The sequence below is a fragment of the Cnephaeus nilssonii genome (genome assembly GCF_951640355.1).
Source record: "Cnephaeus nilssonii genome assembly, chromosome: 20".
Classification (NCBI taxonomy): Eukaryota; Metazoa; Chordata; class Mammalia; order Chiroptera; family Vespertilionidae; genus Cnephaeus; species Cnephaeus nilssonii.
This window is the reverse complement of record NC_137091.1, coordinates 3,765,847-3,784,513: the sequence shown is the minus strand read 5'-3', so window position 1 is coordinate 3,784,513 and position 18,667 is coordinate 3,765,847. Positions and strand designations below refer to the sequence as shown.

The following is an 18,667-nucleotide window of genomic DNA, read 5'->3' as shown; positions in this document are numbered from 1 at the left end:
GTAAAATTTGGCAAGTTGCTTAACCTTTCTGTATCTCAATTTTTTTAATCTGCAAAATATAAATAATTTCTTTATCTCATAGACTTATTTTTAGGAGTCAGTGATATAATGCATGTGACAGCACCTGGCATGTAGTAAGCACTCAACAATGTGAGCTGCCATATCATTATCACTATCATCATTATCACAATCACCGTCACCACTATCACCATCACCATAACTACCATCACCATCACAACCACCATCATTACCACCACCACTATCACCATCATTACCATCACAATCACCATTACCATCATCACCACCACCATCATTACCACCACCACCACCACCATCATCACCACCACCATCACCATCACAATCATCACCGTCACAGTCACCACTATTGCCATCACCATCACTATCACTGTCACCGTCACCATAACTACCATTATTACCACCACCACCACCATCACTATCACCCTCACTACCACCATCACAATAACTACTATCATCACCACCACCATCAACATCACCATCACCGCCATCATCACCAAGACCATAACTACCATCATTACCACCACCATCACCATCACTATCAACATCATTACCACTACCACTATCACCATTATCACCACCACCACCATCATTATCACCATCACTACCACCATCACCATCATTACCATCACAATCACCATCACAATCATCACCATCACAATCACCACTATTACCATCACCACCACCACCACCACCATCACCACTACCACCACCACCACTGCCGCCGCCACCACCATCACCATCCAGAAGGCATCCAGATTAGAGATACTGGCTTCTCGGGTATAGATGGTCAACACTAAGCAAGGGCTGGGGTAGCATAAAAATGACGATCAATTTTAGTAGCTTTACTGTGGCTCTACGTGACTAGTACTCTAAAGTACCTAACACTTACCGGCTGTTTATCATGCGTCAGGCACTGTTCATTCTAAGGACTTGTGTGTAAAAATGGAATCCTGTCAACCCTCTGAAGTAAGTGCTGTAAATAGCTTCACTTGGTGGTAGGGAAGCGGAGGTACAGAGAGGTGAGTGCCTGCTGGGCCAGCTCAGCCCCCGAGGCAGTCAGATTCCACAGCTGTGTTCTTCCTTCCTTCCTGCTGAAATCCACAAGGACAGAGAGACCTCCTGACTCACCAACCGTAGTTCTCTCTTTGTGGCCGCCAGGACTTGCGAAAGCTGCCCCATCGGCTGGGCTTAAATTTGAGTTCTGAACCGTCTATCCCCCAGCGAAGATACGCTGACGTTATTTAAAGTGCAGGATGGCGTGTCTGTGTAATTTCCCTAGATATTCAACGTTTACATAGCCGTTCCTCTCCTGCTCCACAGTCCTGCCTGCTGAGCGTCCCGCGAGCATTCCCAGCTCCTCGAGTGGCTTCGGGCGTTATTTCCTCTCTCTCTGCCTCAGTTTCCTCCTCTTAGAAACAGGTGCCTCATATATGGTAATTGCTGCGTGATGTGAGATAAAGTTGATAAAAATGCTTGTTGCAATGCCTGGCACACAGTAAGCACTCAGAGTCCCTCTTGCTGTTCTTGCCACTGTGGGGGGACCTGTGGTCTCGGCGCGGGAGAACCAGAAGGGTCTCAGGGGCATTCGGCTTCACCCCTCCCCCCCCACCAGCAGTTAAATTTCCACGAGGGCTTTGGTTTGGATGTTCCTGAAAGAGGGACTGGGCAGGCGAGGGGGTGGGAGGGGGTGGAGAGCAGATACCTACAAAGGAGTGAATGATAACAAAGAGCCCTTTCCGCTCCGGTTCCTGCATAGAAAACATATGTTCCGTGATGCAGGCAGCAGTCGGGTTCAAGACACACTGTAGGGCTGCAGACAAAGGCCTGCACACCCCCCCCGCCCCCCTCCCCCCGTCCCCACCGGCATCCACATCGTCTCCAAACACAAACATCTTCACTTGTCTCACGAGTAAGGGATGGAGCTGTCAGCCGGATCCTCTTGCCAGTGTGATTTCTTTCTCCCCTGTTCCCATTCATAGGCCTCCCCCGCACCTCCAATGTTTTACACTTCATATCATCCAGTGTGCATGGCAGACCTCTGGGAGACCAGCGTGGGGGCAGGGGGGCCACTCTGACGGAGATACTGGGTGACTTTTTCCACGCCCCCGGAGCGGAAGGAGCTAAGCCCCTTTTAGGACAGACACAGTCGTCCCTGGCTCGATTATCTAGTGCTCGGTGTAGCTCGCCATCCTTCACCTTCAAGGAACAGGCCGGCGGACAGGCCAGCGCCCTGAGACCCTTAGAAGTGGCGGCTGGGAGCCGGGGCCTGTGCACGTGGTGGTGGGGTTGGGAGAGTTCTCTCTCTTATTTGTAGGGTGAAGAGTCTTTGATGAACAGACACAGATACATCAAGGCCCTGCAGAAAGAATTGAAGGGAAGTCGCTGTCATTCTATTATTCATTATGTGCAATCCATTCGTAGGTCTGCACTTAGTTCTACACGCAGGCAGTATTGCTCTGTGCGCGTCTGTTGATAAACCTTATTTTCTTCATTGAAAATGTTGCTGCTGTAGTAGGTTTATTTCCATGCACAAGACTTTAGGAAGATACTTTGATATGCGTTCCTGTGTAACTATGTGTATGTGTGGGGTAGAAATGTATTCTTTATAATACTTTTCTGTACAACCCACTAGAGCTTCCATTGCTGCGAATAGCCAGCTAGAAATACACAGAATTCTCACCCCAGCAGTTCTGCCACGGATGCACATTGCTCTTGGGTGTTTCACATTCCCAGTCTCAGCTTTCCCATCTGCAAAATGGGAATGCCACAATCGTCCTACCTCATAGGGCATGCCAGAATGAAGCAAGGTGCGTGTTTACACGATAATGGCCCATGAAAACACTCGGCTATCTTGCGGTGTGTCTTCGTTTCCCATTATCAAGTCAGCTTCAACGCTTTTGTTTCTTTTTTCTCCTAAGACTCGGCTGGGTGCTCTCCGTTTGATGATATTGTTAATTAGCTGCCTTGCTCATCCTGGAAAGCACCCACGCGAGCATTCGGAGGAAGGAGGGAGGCAGGGAGTTTCCCATTGGCTCAGCGCACTAAATGGGCCTTGAGCTCGTTTCAGCAATTGAGGCAATTACAGCCCCGCTAATGAATAGGCAGTCAAGTGGAATTTCCCGTGTACGCTGTCTTCTGGGCCGAGGATAATTTCAACACCTGAAAACGCTCAGACATAAAACGTTGTATAAATATTTTCTAATGAGAGGTGCCAACAGAGTCATCTCCGCCAACACGTGTCAGAACCGACAAAGGCACGTACGGGTGCCGGTGCACGCACAGTTTTTAGTGCTGTCGTCTGAAAATCCTTGGGAGGAAAAACATTGTGGAAATGGATACATACTCCCCTCAGGCCGAAAATGAGTCGGCAGAGATCGTCCTAATGGATGAAGCGAACAGACTGCGAAGTGGGCTAGATGGGCCCCCGTTCGGGCCGCCCTGCTGGCCCAGAGTGGAGAGTCACCCCCAGCGCACAGTAGGACAGCGAAAAGCCAGTGGCTGTTCTTTCCATGGAACGGATTCGTCTCACAGACGGATGGTCGTACGAGTGTGTGTACAGGTTTTGTTTTTCCTCCCCTTGTTTTTATTTTTATTTAAAATATATTTTTATTGATTTCAGGGAGGAAGGGAGAGGGAGAGATAGAAACATCAATGATGAGAGAGAATCATGGATCGGCTGCCTCCTGCAGGCCCCACACTGGGGATAGGCCCACAACCCGGGCCTGTGCCCTGACGGGAAGTGAACCATGACCATTTGGTCGACACTCAACCATTGAGCCACACCGGCCGGGCTCCGCCCTTGTTTTTAAACAAAGCTGATGCTTCAGAAGCTAGAATGACGCTGGGGCTCTCTTGGCAAGAATCACCCTGCTGTTTCTTCCGCCTCTCTACGAGTCAGCTTCAGCACATGGGCCTCGCCACTAGTGACCAAGACAGGCGGTTGAAGCAAGCGAATCTATTCGGCTACTTGGACAACGGAGCGGGGGTGGGGGTGGGGCACAAGAAGAACAATGATTTTGCAAACTCCATAAAGGTCAGAAAAAAGGCTCTCAGTAAGTAGGGCGAGCCTAGAAATCAAATCCCATTTCCTATCATAAGAAGCCCGTTGTTTGAGCCGCGGTGGTTAATGTACTGTACGTGAAAGATTTAAGACTCGTTGGAAAGCCGGGCTTCTGTTTTATTAGGCTGCTCTGAGAAGCCCACAGCAGAGCTGGGACTAGGTGCTTGGAGATTTCTTAATGGGCTGTCAGGGGCAAGACACCAGGGCTGCGCTACCCCAGCCCCTTCCTGTGCATGGAACAGCAGGGCCGAGCGGTCCCGGGCACAAGTAGGAATTACTTGATACTTTCTCTGCTCCATATGGCCAGCCGTGTCTTCGGCAATTAATCACGGACAGAATCAGTCGAGTGCTTTCTGAGGCACTGAAGTCAACATGGAGTTGTACCTGTGCCAGGGGCCAGCGGGGTTGCACGCGTAAGAGAGCGGGCGAGGGGCGCCGGCGCCGGGGCCAGCAGCTGGCTTCTATAAACAACACTTCTTCCCGCTTCACCTTTTTCTCCCCTTTCATTTTTCTTTCTTTTTTCTTTCCTGTTTTCTTTTATCCTCCCTCCCTCCCTCCCTCCCTCCCTCCCTCCCTCCCTCCCTCCCTCCCTCCCTCCCTCCCTTTTTTTCCTTGACAAACTCATGGGCTGTTTTGAGCAGCAGCTCCGGGCTGCTCCCACTCCCTGCCCTGGCGCCCAGCATCAGGCCGCCCTTCCCTCCCGCCCGCCAGGCTGCTGGGGAGCTCTCAGTCCCAGGAAGGCTGCTGGGCTCCGCAGCTTTAGGAAACCGGAGGCGGGTGATTCCTGTGCTGGGAGGAGAAAGGGGGAGGCGCTGTGGAAGTGCTTGGGGGGAAGTAGCTGTTCCACGTCATAGCTGTTGTCGTTCAGCATTTAAAAATCAGGGTCCATACTTTCCATCATCCCCACCCCCCCCAGCTTGTACCCATGATACTGCTGACAGCAGTAATCACAGCACGTATCGAGCACTTGTATGGGCCGAGCATCGCGCAGAGCGCTTTCCCGGGTTACTGCGTGTCATCACCCCCACACCCTTCGGGCGCTGTTGCATAGGAAACTGATCAGATGAGCTTTTTCCCTGAACCCCTTCCCCGCAGACATTCTCGACTGTTCTCGGCTCCCTCCGCTCCGCAGTGTGCGATGGAGAGATGCTGAGCCGTGTCTCCCCGATACGTGTTTGTGAGGCTTCGTCTGGTACGCACACGCCGCCGAGACGTTCATTTACGTCAAGCGGATCTGGGAGACGATGGAGCCCCGCCTGGCTTTAGGTGGGAGTGGAAGGCTGCTCTGTCCGCAGCCCGTTGGACTTCTGCCTTTCACCTCCCTTTCCAGACGGTCCAGCTTATCTCCCGCTTCCGGGGTCCAGAGGAGCTGCAGGGCCCGGAGGGGAGGGCAGGCAGGCAGACAGCAGCCTGAAGCGGCCCAGGGGACGGCCCCCAGCGGGGACTCCTCTTATCTGGGAGCCCAGGTCATCCAGGACGTGTTTTCTCAGATTCAGGAAACGGGGGAAAGAAAGTTTGAACACTGTGTAAACATTAGCACCCCCAAAAGCCTCCCGCTCGCTCGGGAGAGGGAGATAAAGGAGGCAGAAAGGCGGCCAGGCCTGTTTATTTGTTCTGCCGGGCTGTGGACCCACGCAGGCGGCGTGCTGGCCGGTGCCGAAAACACCGGGGCATCACTCAGCGCTGCGCTCCGGCCGCACAAAGGCGCCGCCTGAAACTGACAGCCAGTCAGCGAGGAGGACCCGGACCGACCTCTCCTTGATGGGACGGAGGCTATCTCAGGGGGTTCTGTGCCTTTCTTCTTCTTCTATTTTTTTTAAAGAAAAAAAGGGGGGATGGGCGAGGGGGCGGGGGAGAAAGGAAGGGGAAAAGTTCTGGACTTTTGAAGAGTGGAGCCCTGGCTGGTTTCTGACAGCCCATGGCAATGTTGACGGGAGGAAATAGCTTTCCCAGCCGATAACATCTTAAGCCAAGTTTCTTCACAAGTTGAACCTTTCGCCCTCATTATCAGCCGGAGCATATCTCTGTAATTTGTGTGCGCGGAGGGAAATGCACCCTAACTGAGGCAGATACGTATGTAAAGAGTGTGAGGGTCGGCATTCCGCCCATAAGGGCAGCATGACTTTTCTGGGGGGTGGGGAGGGGGGTGGCGGGCAGGGGACGAAATCCGGCATCCTGGTGTTTATGTGGCTCTTGAAATTGGGAAACCAGCGGCGGAGTTTTCTTTTCGGTTCGTTCTTTTGTGTTAACGAACTAAGCCGAGGGAGGACCCGCCGTGTTTGTGGGGTGCCTCCTGTTCTCCCGCGTCTCCTTAGACAGAGTCCTCTGTGTGTGAGAAGGCTGGAGAGGTCTGAGTTTTGTAGTTAAAGGTCGATTTGAAATTGTGACCCGCGCCCCCCCCCCCCCGCCCCAACCAGAAAGGAACCCAAAGAGTGAAAGACACCGAGAAGGATTGGTAAGGAGTCAATGCTGTAATTCCTCTAAAGCCATCGGAGGGGGCTTACCCAGTGGAGAAACGTCAGGTAAAATCGGGAGCGCCCTAAAAATGAACCACCCTCCGAGCACACGGCTTTACCAGCACTAGGATTTGCAGAGCGGCCTGCCGCTGGCTCCTGGTGGCTCCTCACGGCTGTGTGTGTTCCGTGGCTGCCTGATTTCCTTTTTTTTTTTTTAAAGTAAATCTTTATTGTTGAAAGCATTACATATGTCCCCCTTTTACCCCCAGTGACCCCTTCTAGCCTGCCCCCACCCCCCTCCCCTGGCCCTCCCCACCCTATTGTCTGTGTCCAAGGGTGATGCATAGATGCATACAAGTTCTTTGGTTGATTTCTCCCCACCCACCCACCCTCCCCGCCTTCCCTCTGGGATTCCACAGTCTGCTCCATGCTTCTATGTCTCTGGGTCTATTTTGTTCACCGGTTTATTTGGTTCATTAGATTCCACCTGTGCGTGAGATCGTGTGATGCTTTGTCTTCCTCTGACTGGCTTAGTTCACTCCGCATAATGCTCTCCAGGTCCCTCCATGCTGTCGCAAAGGCGAAGAGATGGATTTCCTTTTGAAGTTTTTCATTTCAAGTCATCGACACTCGCAGGAATCCTTTTGTTGAAATAGCACAACCACCCCAGCCGGGTTGGCTCAGTGGATAGCATCGGCCTGCGGACTGAAGGGTCCCGGGTTTGATTCCGGTCCAGGGCATGTACCTCAGTTGCAGGCTCCTCCCCAGCCCTGGCCCCGGTTGGGGCTTGTACAGGAGGCAACCAATCGATGTGTTTCTCTCACATCGATATTTCTGTCTTTCCCTCTCCCTTCTATTCCCCTTAAAAATCAATGGAAAAATATCCTCGGGTGAGGATTAAAAAAAAAAAAAATAGCACAACCTAGCACTAGGTCGACAAGTGAGTTTAAGACGAAACAGAACTAATCATCCCAGGGGCATCTGTCCTGGGCACGGGTCCCCACGAGAACCCAGGGAGGTTCGGCTGTCCTCTCCATGTCGCTGTGCGGACGAGGCCCACAGCTCGGAGGCGACGGCTGGGGTTCGAGTGGCCAGCCGTTTGCAGAATAGTCTCAGTCTCCTCCTGACTCGCCAGCGTTTCCATAGGTTTCTGCTGAAAAAGAATGGCAGTGAGATGAAATTCCACCCCCAAAGCCCGAGTCCCGAGCCTGTGTGTTTTGAGGGGAGAGGAGGAAGAGTGTGTTTTTGGTGATCGGAGCCTGTTTGAAAACTGCTGCTTGTTGGAAGACAGCTCCGTGTTACTCCTGATGGGAAATGGCCGGTTAACGTTTCCTGTGCGAACTCAGCCCCGAGGAGCCAGCGCTACTAGGGGGAGGAGAACCGTCCTGCGGGTCCTGGTAGAAGGAATGCGCTGTGACATGGAAGTTTCCAGCCGGGCAAGGACTTCTTTTCACTCGGAATTTCATGACATGCTGTACTGGAGGGTCTGAGCGCTCAATGTAAGGTCAACCCCCTCCTTTTCCAGTATTTAAAAAAAAAAGTTGTAACAGGTTTGGTTTTGTCATCCAGATATACAGCCCCTTCCCCAAATGAATATATACTTTAACAGCTGATAGCCCAGTTTTGAAAATGAAATTTATTTTAATAAACACTGCCTTTATAATTATTCAAAGTGTGTGGATACATTTTTTTTGGGGGGGGGCGCCCTATATTTCCTCGTATTTTTGCTAACTACTTATTCATTCGATGTAGTTGTGTGTCAGCGTGTTCTCTACATCCCTTCTTGTCCTAAACATTTGATGAAAATGCATTTAAAAAGTAAACTTTACAATATTTTCATACAGTCAAATAGACTGTGTGGGGATACACAGTCCATGAGCTTTAACATGTGTGTAAGATCATGTAACCACCACTGTAATCAGGACACACCAGAGGCGCATGTTTCCAAACCCCCCCATGCCGCCCCGTGCAATAACACTCAGCCAGCCTATCCCTGGCCACCACTGATTTCTCTCCCTCCCTATAATTTGCCTTTCCCAGACTTCAAATAAATGGGACCCCTCAGGGCCTCACCATTTGAGACTGGCCCTTTTCGCTCAGCATAATGCCTTCAATAGTCATCCCAGGGGCTGCGTATGCCACTTGCTTGTCCCTTTGCAGTGCCGGGCAGTAGGGATTCCCTCGTATGGATGACCACAGTGTGTTCCATCCACCCGAAGGACATTTGGTGGTTTCCAGTGTTTGGTAGTTATGAATAAAGGTGCAGTAAACGTTGGTGTACATGTTTTTATGTGAGCATAAGGCTTTAATTTCTTTAGATAAATCACTAGAAATGCGATTTCTGGGTCCTGTATTAAGTGTCGGCGTGACTTTTATAAGGAACTGCCAAACCATTGACCAGAATGGAAATATTTTTGCAGTTCCACCAATAAAGCATACACTTAAAAAACTTGAAATGCTCTTGAGTTGAGGTTGGCAAATTGCGTTTCACCGTTCCTTGGAGGCTTTTTGTTTTTTAAAAATATGTTTTTATTGATTTCAGAGAGGAAGGGGAGAGGGAGAGAGAGATAGAAACATCAATGATGAGAGAGAATCATTGATCGGCTGCCTCCTGCACACCTCTACTGAGGATCAAACCCACAACCTGAGCATGTGCCCTAACTGGAAATTAAACCGAGACCTCCTGGTTCCTGGGTCAATGCTCAACCACTGAGCCACACCGGCTGGGCTGCATCTGTAGGGTTTTAGATTGTGGGCAATAGAAGCAGAGTCTGGTGAATTTGAACAAAGTGGGACTTTGATGAAAGGATATTGGATAACTTGAATTATCAAAAGAGAAGAAACCCAACTGGCATTGCTTGGGGGTCGAGTATCGACCTATGAACCAGGAGGTCAGGGTTTGATTCCCTGTCAGGGCACATGCCCAGATTGTGGGCTCAATCCTCAGTAGGGGGTGTGCAGGAGGCAGCCGATCAATGATTCTCTCTCATCATCGATGTTTCTATCTCTCTTTCTTCCTCTCTGAAACCATTAATATATACATAAAGAAAAGGATCTGGACTCAGGAACTTCAGGAAACCAGGAAAACTTGGAGGACCAGGGACGGCAGGAACTAAGCAAATTGATAAACAACAACAGAATTGCCGGCTTGGCTGGAAGTAGCAATGAATGATTCCAGTAAGAGGCTGTACAGCAGGCTTCGGCTGGGGGCAGGAAACAGAGAAAGTCAGAGACCCTCTCTTTATTTAAAGGCAAACAGCGCAGGGCGCAGTGTACGTGGAAATCATGTCTAATAATAGCTCCTGGTAAGCAAGTCCCAGGGAAGAAAGTCATCGGGGCGCCGAGAAAATTAGAGGGGAGCCCACAGGACGCGGATATGACTCGGGGCAGCGGGGCTCACAGTTTACCTCTGTGCCGTGTACATTGATTAAACGCAAACTCCAGCCGGCCATTCCTGACCATCATTTACTGTATTGATTTGTTAGCAGGGGAACTGTAATGAAACAGCCATTGATTTACTGTCCTTATTTGCTTATGGGCTTCTTTTTTTTTTGTATTATTAATTTTTCACTCTTTCTTTTCCCTTTTTTTTTTTTTTTGGATCATTTCTCCTAGACAAATGGGGTGCTTCATGAAGTGCGAAGAGAGGGGGTCCCCGTGGGACAGAGGAATGCCATGGTGACCGCCATCCTCGCCTCGCTCACCACGCGCCAGACCCTGCGGAGGGAGTGGCACGCCAGGTTAGTCCCGTTAGGACGAGGCTTCTGCTGTTTCCGGAACACGAGGGCTGTGTTTGGCTGGTCTCGTCCCTCTCCGGGGGGGAGTCTGGAAACAAGCCAGTTAGGTGAACGCCTTCAGCCACAGTCCGCTCCCCTGCACGTGGGACCTGTGCTCATTGTGATGATCCGTGGTGTCGTCTAGATGCGTAAGTGACGTATCCCCGGGTGTGACATTTCCAGGAATGTTTGCACCTTGAGCAAATGCAATATAAGTACGTACCTGAGGCCGAAGCGCCCTTTTCATTGGTCTAAAGACCAGCCTTGCCACTCAGGTCGGGCAGGTGTCTGGGTGGCTTGAACTTGGTCTTAGAATTGACCACGTCGGAATTCCTCTGGCTGCCACCTAGTTGCTCTGCGGCGGCCCGAGCTGTGGTTAGGAGGCTGCCCCTGGGAAAAGGTTTGTGCAAATCATCAGTTTTTACAGAATCGATGCTCGCGTGCTAGCTCTCAGGGTCTCCGGCTCTGATCTGACACACAGTTGATGGATGGACGGATGGGAGGCTGGGCCGACGGCCCCCACCGGTCAGGGTGAGCCTTCAGGTCTGTAGTTGCTAAAAAGCGGTTGCCTTATCGTCTGTCCCTGAGCAGGAGGGAGAGGAGTCGGGACGCTGACGCTGTCCGTGGCCTCCGAGTCTTCCCTGATGCTTAAAAATTCCGTGTGCCTGGGAGTCAGGACCATTTTTATTGATAGCCGTCATCTTCTCCCAATGAGTTCATGGCGACAGTTCATGCAATAATTGATGGCTTTCCTCGTAGCAATGATCATAAAAATAGATTTGTCCGAACACGGCTAAGATGAGCCCTTTTCCAAGCAAGGAGACAGCGGAGTAGGAACCACCCGTTCTGATTGGGTCTCGGAAAGCTGCCCTTGCCAAAGCGTCTGTCATCTCTAAATTCGGGCTTGCGTTGAAACGATAACTTTAACATTCTCCACGACCTTCTGCCCTTCCATCCTTTCCTGTCCTGTGGTCGGAGAGGGACAGTCTCGTCTACAGTCACTCACTGGTTTCCAAGTGAAGTTTCAGTGACTAATTTTTAAATTTTCTCCGTGTTGCAACGTAAGTACGAATAGTCAGTCAGCCTATTCCGTTAAGTAATGGCATCTCGGCGTGGGGACCTCTAAGAGGTTTCTCTGTCTGAGTTGGGTCTTTGGTATATTTTCCCTTGTTGATTATGCTGAAATAGGAAAGGGAGAAAGAAGGAAAAATTCCCCTTAATCCCTCTCGGACCATTCCTACCCCCTCCCCCTCACCCTCGCAGACAGCGCAGCTCAGAGACCCAGTGTTGGGAGCAGAGGGAAGGACTTTTGGTGAGTGCTTTCGGTCTGTTAACCATGATTTCCTGACACACCAGGTCACCAGGCGGCCTGGCCGAAATGGCCCGTGTAAGAAGAGTCTGCTCTGGGCAGCTCGGGCCCTTCCTGCTCACGGTGTAATCAGGAGCTGGAGCCAGGGTTGAGGTCCATGCAGTTATTCCCACATCTGACACCGAGTTCCTCACGTCCTCTGTGAGCGGGGAGGAGGCAGGGGCGTTCAGCCCCCAACACTCTGCAGGCCGCCTTAAGCCAAACACCCGAAAGGGAACCTCAGGAGAGGGTGTCTCTGGAGCTCAGGAGACTGTCCTCCGAGTATTAAGTACCCCTGACCCCTCCCTCACCCCCATTTGATGTTTCCATCCTGGTGACCTGGCTCCAAGACTCATCCACATGATCCCTATAAACAGGCCGTTCCCACCACCTCTCCTTCCCTCATCCAAGCCGCACCGGCCGTCTGGGGTCCGCACGGCACCAGGCGTGGGCACGTGGCGGTGAAAGTTCTAAAACACCCGCCACCGTGCTGAGCCGCTGCCTGGTTCGGGGGGCCGGCCCGTGGTGTGTGCACTTTGGAAATTACGTGAGGAAAAACGTGCTTTGACAGAGAATAATTAGCGCTCGCCGGGGGCTAAGCAGTAGGCTGCTGTATTTTACTTGCATCAAAGCAACCGGGGGATCCGTTAGGTTAGGTAACAGGAGTTGTTTTCCCTCCGAAAGTTAACTGCAGACTGTGCTTGCCTGCCATCGCCCGTTAGAGCGCGTTAGAACAGCGGGGCTTCGAGAGGCTCGGGCCGCGGCCACTGCTCCGCTTCCCAGCTCCCCTCCTCGCAGGCTCCTCTGTGACAGCCATAGCGGGAGCATGCTCAGTGCAGCCTGCAACTTGGTTTTAAAATATTTGTGACAACAGTGTGGCGACTAGCAGAAGGAGAGGGCTGGGGGAGGTGGGGGAGACACGGTGACGGAAGGAGATGTCACTCGGGGTGAACACACAGTACAATAGACAGATGATGTGTTACAGAACGGTACACCTGAAACCTTTACAGTTTTATTAACCAATGTCCCCCTCATACATTCAATTAAAAAAAAAACAAGTAGAAAAAACAAAGTGTGACTCCCTCGGGCCAGGAGCCACGCCATGGTTAGGAACGACCCTCTGAAGCCCGTAAACCGAAAGCACATGTTCCCTGTACTGTGGCTGTGGGAGGAAAGTGTCCATTCTGCATGGTGTGGGTAACTGAGTTTGTCACAGAGCCACCAACCCCGCGGTGGCAGAGGCCCGTCCGAGCGCTGTGGCTTCCTCTGCCCGAGCTCGGTGATCCCATAAACAGCCCCTCCAAATGGGCTTATTAGGGCTGTCTGCTCGCTTCCCGGAGCTGAATGGTCCGGGCGCCGCGGGAGAGGCTGTGTGAATGTGGGCGAGTGTTAACAGAAGCGGGACAGAGTTTCCGCAGATCTGGCTTTGTTTACACACTCCCCTCCGCCTGACGGACAGCTTGTTATAGCTTTTAAAGAACTGGGCAAGCCCTCCGCCCTGACCCCGTCTTGACCTCCGCAGCCCCGAGGTCAGCCTGCAGCTAATAAAGGGCGCGATTCTGCGGGTCTACTGTAGGGAAAGGCAGGAAAGGAGCAGCTGCAAGGACCGGCGTCCCGGGATAGGCTGCTTCAGGGTCACTCTCCGATAATGAAAATGATTACCAAATTATATGGAAGTTTAACCGCAATCGCGAGCAGAGGAGGGTGGAGCCGGGCGTATTAGGTTTGATAAATGAGCTGTGAAGAGGCCCATCTGGCTCTCCACATCGTCCCCCCACCCCCTCGCTCCCTTCCAAGGGGAAGCATTGGAACATAAAGCAGCGCATATAGGCTCAATGAGCCATGCGAGGAGCGGCGATGGATTAAGATTTAATGGTGACAGTGGGAGAGATTACATTTGAAATGTGCACGGAGGAAGAGGTACAGTTCCGTGTCCCTGCCCGAGTTGTTTTTCTACAATAAAACCCAGTCAAACGTCAGAGCCTTTGTTTATCTTACGCAAATCCCTAGCGTCCTGCCTCAATGGCCGACAATTTGGAGGGCGTGTTTATCGTGGGATAATTATTCTCGGTCGGCACCAGGAAAGCAGTGGGCTTCCTTTGCCTCGAACCGTGTCAGGGTGAGAGTGGGGTACTTCACATCTGCCCGCTCGCTCAGGGCAGAGAAGGTAGGTAAGTCACGTGCCAGAGAAAACGCTCCCCAAAATTTGCGATCCAGACGTGTGACTCTCTGTGACTCTCGCATGCTGTTTTATTTTGACTGCGACCTGGCGCTGTTTGTGAGAGTTAAGGAGAAAGCACACAGTGTCCACCGAGTAGATGCATTTGTCTATTTAGCAAGCGTTTCTGTAGCCGTTGTATAACTACTGTATGCCAGATACTGGCGAGAGGACGGGCGCAGCAGCCACGTAAGGATGTATCCGGGGCTGAGAATGTAGCAAGTTCCCAGAAAGCGGCCTGGAAGGCAGCGGGAAGGGAAGCGGGGAGCCCAGTCGCTCTGACCCACTCAGGAAAGGAGTTCAGTGCAGAGGCCTTCGAAGACCGGACTTGCTGTGCCGGTGAAAACCCTTCTCTCGGTCTACAACGTCTACATAAGACAAGCCTTGCCCAGGCAAGAATTATATTTAACATAGATATAAGGCGGCCTACACCTTTCCCCGAGTTAGCCTCTTTTTTTACCTTTGGTTTTGATTTGACTTTGAATATCCATGGCGATGGACAGGTGAGCAGAAGGTGAGGTGATGGATACCTGGAGAGGCGGGGAACTCTTTTAGAACTAACTGCTTTTTAACTTTAAAACAAGGCCATTACATTGATGCTAAGTAAGGTACGGATTCAAAAAAGAAGACAAAAACCAGGCCACTAGGGTTATGTTTAGGTTGAAATATAATTCACATAATATAAAATTTCACATAATATAAACATAATCACTTTATTATTTTTTAAGTATATTTTTATTGACTTCAGAGAGGAAGGAAGAGGGAGAGAGAGATAAGAACATCAATGATGAGAGAGAATCATGGATTGGCTGCCTCCTGCACGCCCCCGCACTGGGGATCAAGCCTGCAACCTGGGCATGTGCCCTGACCAGAATTGAACCTGGGACCCTTCAGTCCACAGGCTGACGCTCTATCCACTGAGCCACACCAGCCAGGGCAACATAATCACTTTAAAGGATGCAATTAAATGACTTGCTTAGTACACAAACAAATCACTATCGTCCAATTCCAGAGCGTTTCCGTTACCCCGAAACGAAACCCTGGACCCGTTACCAGCCGCTCTCAATGACCCTTCTCCCCACAGCCCCAGGCAACCACTAAGCTACTTCTGTCTCTCTAGATTTTCTTGTTCTGAGCATTTCATATAAATGGAATCATACAGTATGTGGCCTTCTATATCTGGCTGGCTTCTTTCATTTAGCCTAGTGTCTTCAAAGTTCACCCGTGTTGTAGTGTATACGTGCTCCATTCCTTTTTATTTGCCAAATAATATTCCATTGTAGGGACGTACCCCATTCATTCATTCATTCATTCATTCATCAGTGGTTGGGCATTTGGGTTGTTTCCACTTTTTGGCAATTGTGGGAAGAGGGGAAAAGGCCTCCCTAGGGTCGTTCCTCTGAACAGGGAGTTGGGTTTCTGGCCAGGAACTGCGGCTAAATGTGGCTTCCAGCCCGTACTTCCCCGCTCTGGGCAGCCGCTCTTCGCTGGCCGCCTGCTGATGTCCTGCCGTGGCTTTGATACCACCAGTGCAGCGACGTGCACCAGCCTCGGTGGCTTGGCATTTGGGCCCGAGCGGGCCTCCCGTTCTAGGAAACCGTGATCACAAAACGGCGAACCACCAGCCTTGAGCATAGGCTGTGGGGTGACGAGGCTGATGTCTTTATCTCCCGAGACGACATGTGACTGAGACATCTGACCACGTCAGCTGCTGTCACTCACGCTAGCGGCTGGGGACCAGTTCTGTAGCTGTCAGCACACCTGCTGGCTCTGATGGTGGGGCTGGGACGGTCATGGGGAGCAAGTGACAGGGATTCCGGGGACGAGCAGGGAGGCACTGGCCTGCGAGCCTCCAGTGATGTCTTCCTTTTTTAATGCACCTGGTCCCATCGCCTTTAATCACTGCAGGCCCTGCTTTCCCCTGCCCTTAGCGGGAGCATGCCCTCCGTGTCTCCATAAAACCGGATAACTCCATAAAACCTCCTCATAAATGTGTAGGGATGGAAACATTGTATACATTTAGAGCAAGGATTAAATGAGTCTCCAGATAGGGTTCCTTTTTATCCAAGGTGCAGCCGCTGTATCTTAAGGAGTCAAGTGTGGTGGATGTCGTTACCACCGTTCCTGTCATCATCTGAGCAGTTTTACGGCGGACAAAGGCCAGTGGCGTCGTGCGCATCTTATTTAAGAAATCAGCACAGCGGGCTCAGCGCCGCTCTGCCCCGGGCCGGTTTCTGACTGCAATCAGTTGCTGGCTTTTTCCTACCAGGCGGCGCTTCTTAAACCTTTGAGAAAACATTGATCTATTCATTTATTTATTCACCAGATACTTACTGTGCAGCTGCTGTTTGCTAAGCACCATTCCAGGTCCTGGCAGCCCGGCGGTGAGGAAACCGCGGACCTTCTTCTTTCGGGCCCTTACGTTCTAGAGGGCCGGCCGGCGAGAGCGGCGCTCCTGGGTGGGACCCTGAACATCTTTTTTAAAAGCTGTACGCAGTTGCCATGTCCTGCATTTTGACGACACTCACTAAACCCAAAGGCAGTCTGTCATCCAGTGGAGATAAGACGATAACATTTCCCTTTCTGATCCTCAACCTAAAATGATCACTTGTCAGGAAACTTTCGGCTCAGGTTCTAGTGGGTCCTGTCCGTGGGATAGTCCCGGAACCTCGGCATTCTGAGGAGCCCCGCCCTGGGGAGATGACAACTTTAATGTCTCCTTCAGATAATCTGCACGCTGGTTCCCAGCGATCTTAAAAAAAATGTCACCTAAAGGTTTTCCCTGCAAGGATGCCTTCCGTGCAGGCCGCGCTCCTTACGAGAGGACTGGAGACGCCGGGCCGTCTCCTCGAGCTGGGGTCTTATCACACAATGGTGGCTGCGGGGACTGTGAGCGAGCTGTGCGTCAGCCCTGACGGAGGGCCACACTGGTCCTCCCTGGTCCTTCCCCGGTCCTCCAGGGAGGCGTAGCGATGAGTTGCCCTGGGCTCGGGGAAGCCGACGATGCGGTGGGGGATAAGGAACGCTGGGAAGGAGGGTGAGCCAGGAGTGGGTGGGAACCTGACCGGAGAAAGCCAGCGGCAGGCTCCCTAACAATGTCATTGTCTCCCGAGACCACGTGTGACTGAGTCCCCGACCATGTCCCTCATGCCAGCGGGAGTAGGCGTCTCTAAATGTGAGCAGGAGATAGGGGAGCCATCCAGATGCGATGGTGGGCTATGGGATAACATCTGGGCTGCCCTCTCTCCCGTGGGCCTCGTTCTCCATGTTAAATGGTCGGGCGTGGGGGTGAGGGTGGGGAGGGCTTTTTCTTTCAGGTTTTCCTCAGGGGCTGGGAGTATGAGTCAGATTGCCTGGGTTTGAGTCTCGGACCCACTTCTGTAACTGCAGGCAAGTTCCATGGATAGATTGTAACGAGGCTAGTTACTTAACCCTCCGGATGGACGGACGGACGGACGGAGTTTCATTCTCTCTGGGGGTGTCCAGCGCTGCACAGACGTACCCTGACACGCCCATTCCAGGTTGTAGGTAAAAGCTGAGCAAACGGCTTTCCGCGGAGGAAGTCATTGGGGCAGGGGGCCGGGCACAGCGCTGTTGCCCTGTAGGGGACACTGTTGTCTCATTTATCAGATCTTCGGTGTGTTGTCCCAGGACAAAAACACAAATCAAACCAATCAAAAAACAAAAGCAGGTCAGTCCCCTCCCCTTGCTCCTTGAGGGACCCAGGTGTTTAGAACAGGCAGTGTTCTGGGGAACCGATCGGGCCTGGCTAGTGTGCATGCCCAGAAGGGAACCATTGAGAGTTTATTTTCAGGGCAGAAGTGATTGACAGGGCCTTCCAGATGGGCTTTCTCGCCCCGCTCCCCTCCCGACAGGGTGCTCAGGAGGGTGCTCTGTCATCGAAGACCATTTTAGGTTTAATTTCCCACTAAGATGTGCCCATGGGCCGTTGAAATCTAGGTAACTACCCTCCGCCTTCCAAGGGCATTCTGCAAGTCCTGATCGTCTCCTCTCCATCCACCTCTCTCTCTTCAACCCAAAGAGGCGCCGTTTTCCCAGAGAATGAAGTCATGTCTACAAGCCGGCGTGCGGAGGGCTCAGCGTGAGCCCCGCGCCAGCTGCTGGGCTGGGCTCTCCGTCCGGCCCGTCTCTGCCTCTCTTCCCAGGCCACCGCCAGCCTCCGCGTTCGTCCAGGTGCCCTGCGGCCTTGCCAACAATTCCTCCGCCCGCCCGCCTGCCCGCCCTGCTCTGGCCTCTTCCCACCAGAATACGGGCCCTGGAAGGCGCTTGCCATTAAGCCCGGGAAAGGCCAGGCTGTGCCGAGGCGGGTGCGCACAGTAACGACAGTGTTCGCTCGCTTCCTTTCCAGTTTCACCATCAATTACGCCATGTGTTTCATCCAGTTGGTGCTACCCTCCCAGCGTTAATTATAACCTACAAGACTGTTACAGTTAATTTTATGGCCAGCATATTGTCTCTTCCAGGCTCCCGAGCAGCTCATAAATTATCCTGAAGGTAAAATGTAACTTGGGGAACTAGTTATGAAAATTCCATCCATCTCGCTTAGGAGCCGCAGCTGCTGCTGTCAGCCGCCTCGCCACGGCTTGGTGGAGGAATTACGGCGGGTCAAGTTTAAGAGGGTAGGCCCGGGCTGTCACCCAGGAGAAAGGCTGTCCTGGCCCTGTCAGCCGCGTCCCTCCTGCCCGTCCCCGGTGGCTTCCCTCGGCAGCAGGAGGAGGCGCAGCCCAGGTGGACGGTCCCCGAGCTGTC

The 18,667-nt window shown here is 52.1% G+C and overlaps 1 protein-coding gene across 3 annotated transcripts in view; it reads left to right on the top strand.

Annotated features, from left to right (window-relative positions):
* FTO (FTO alpha-ketoglutarate dependent dioxygenase) overlaps positions 1-18,667 on the top strand; it is a gene marked incomplete at its 5' end in the record, with an annotated part of 299,032 nt that overhangs the window by 146,140 nt on the left and 134,225 nt on the right. For all 3 annotated transcript variants that reach the window (XM_079759889.1, XM_079759891.1, XM_079759890.1), the window contains one exon: positions 10,171-10,295. In XM_079759889.1, coding sequence (XP_079616015.1) covers positions 10,171-10,295 — 125 coding nt within the window. The remainder of the gene's footprint in view (positions 1-10,170; positions 10,296-18,667) is intronic.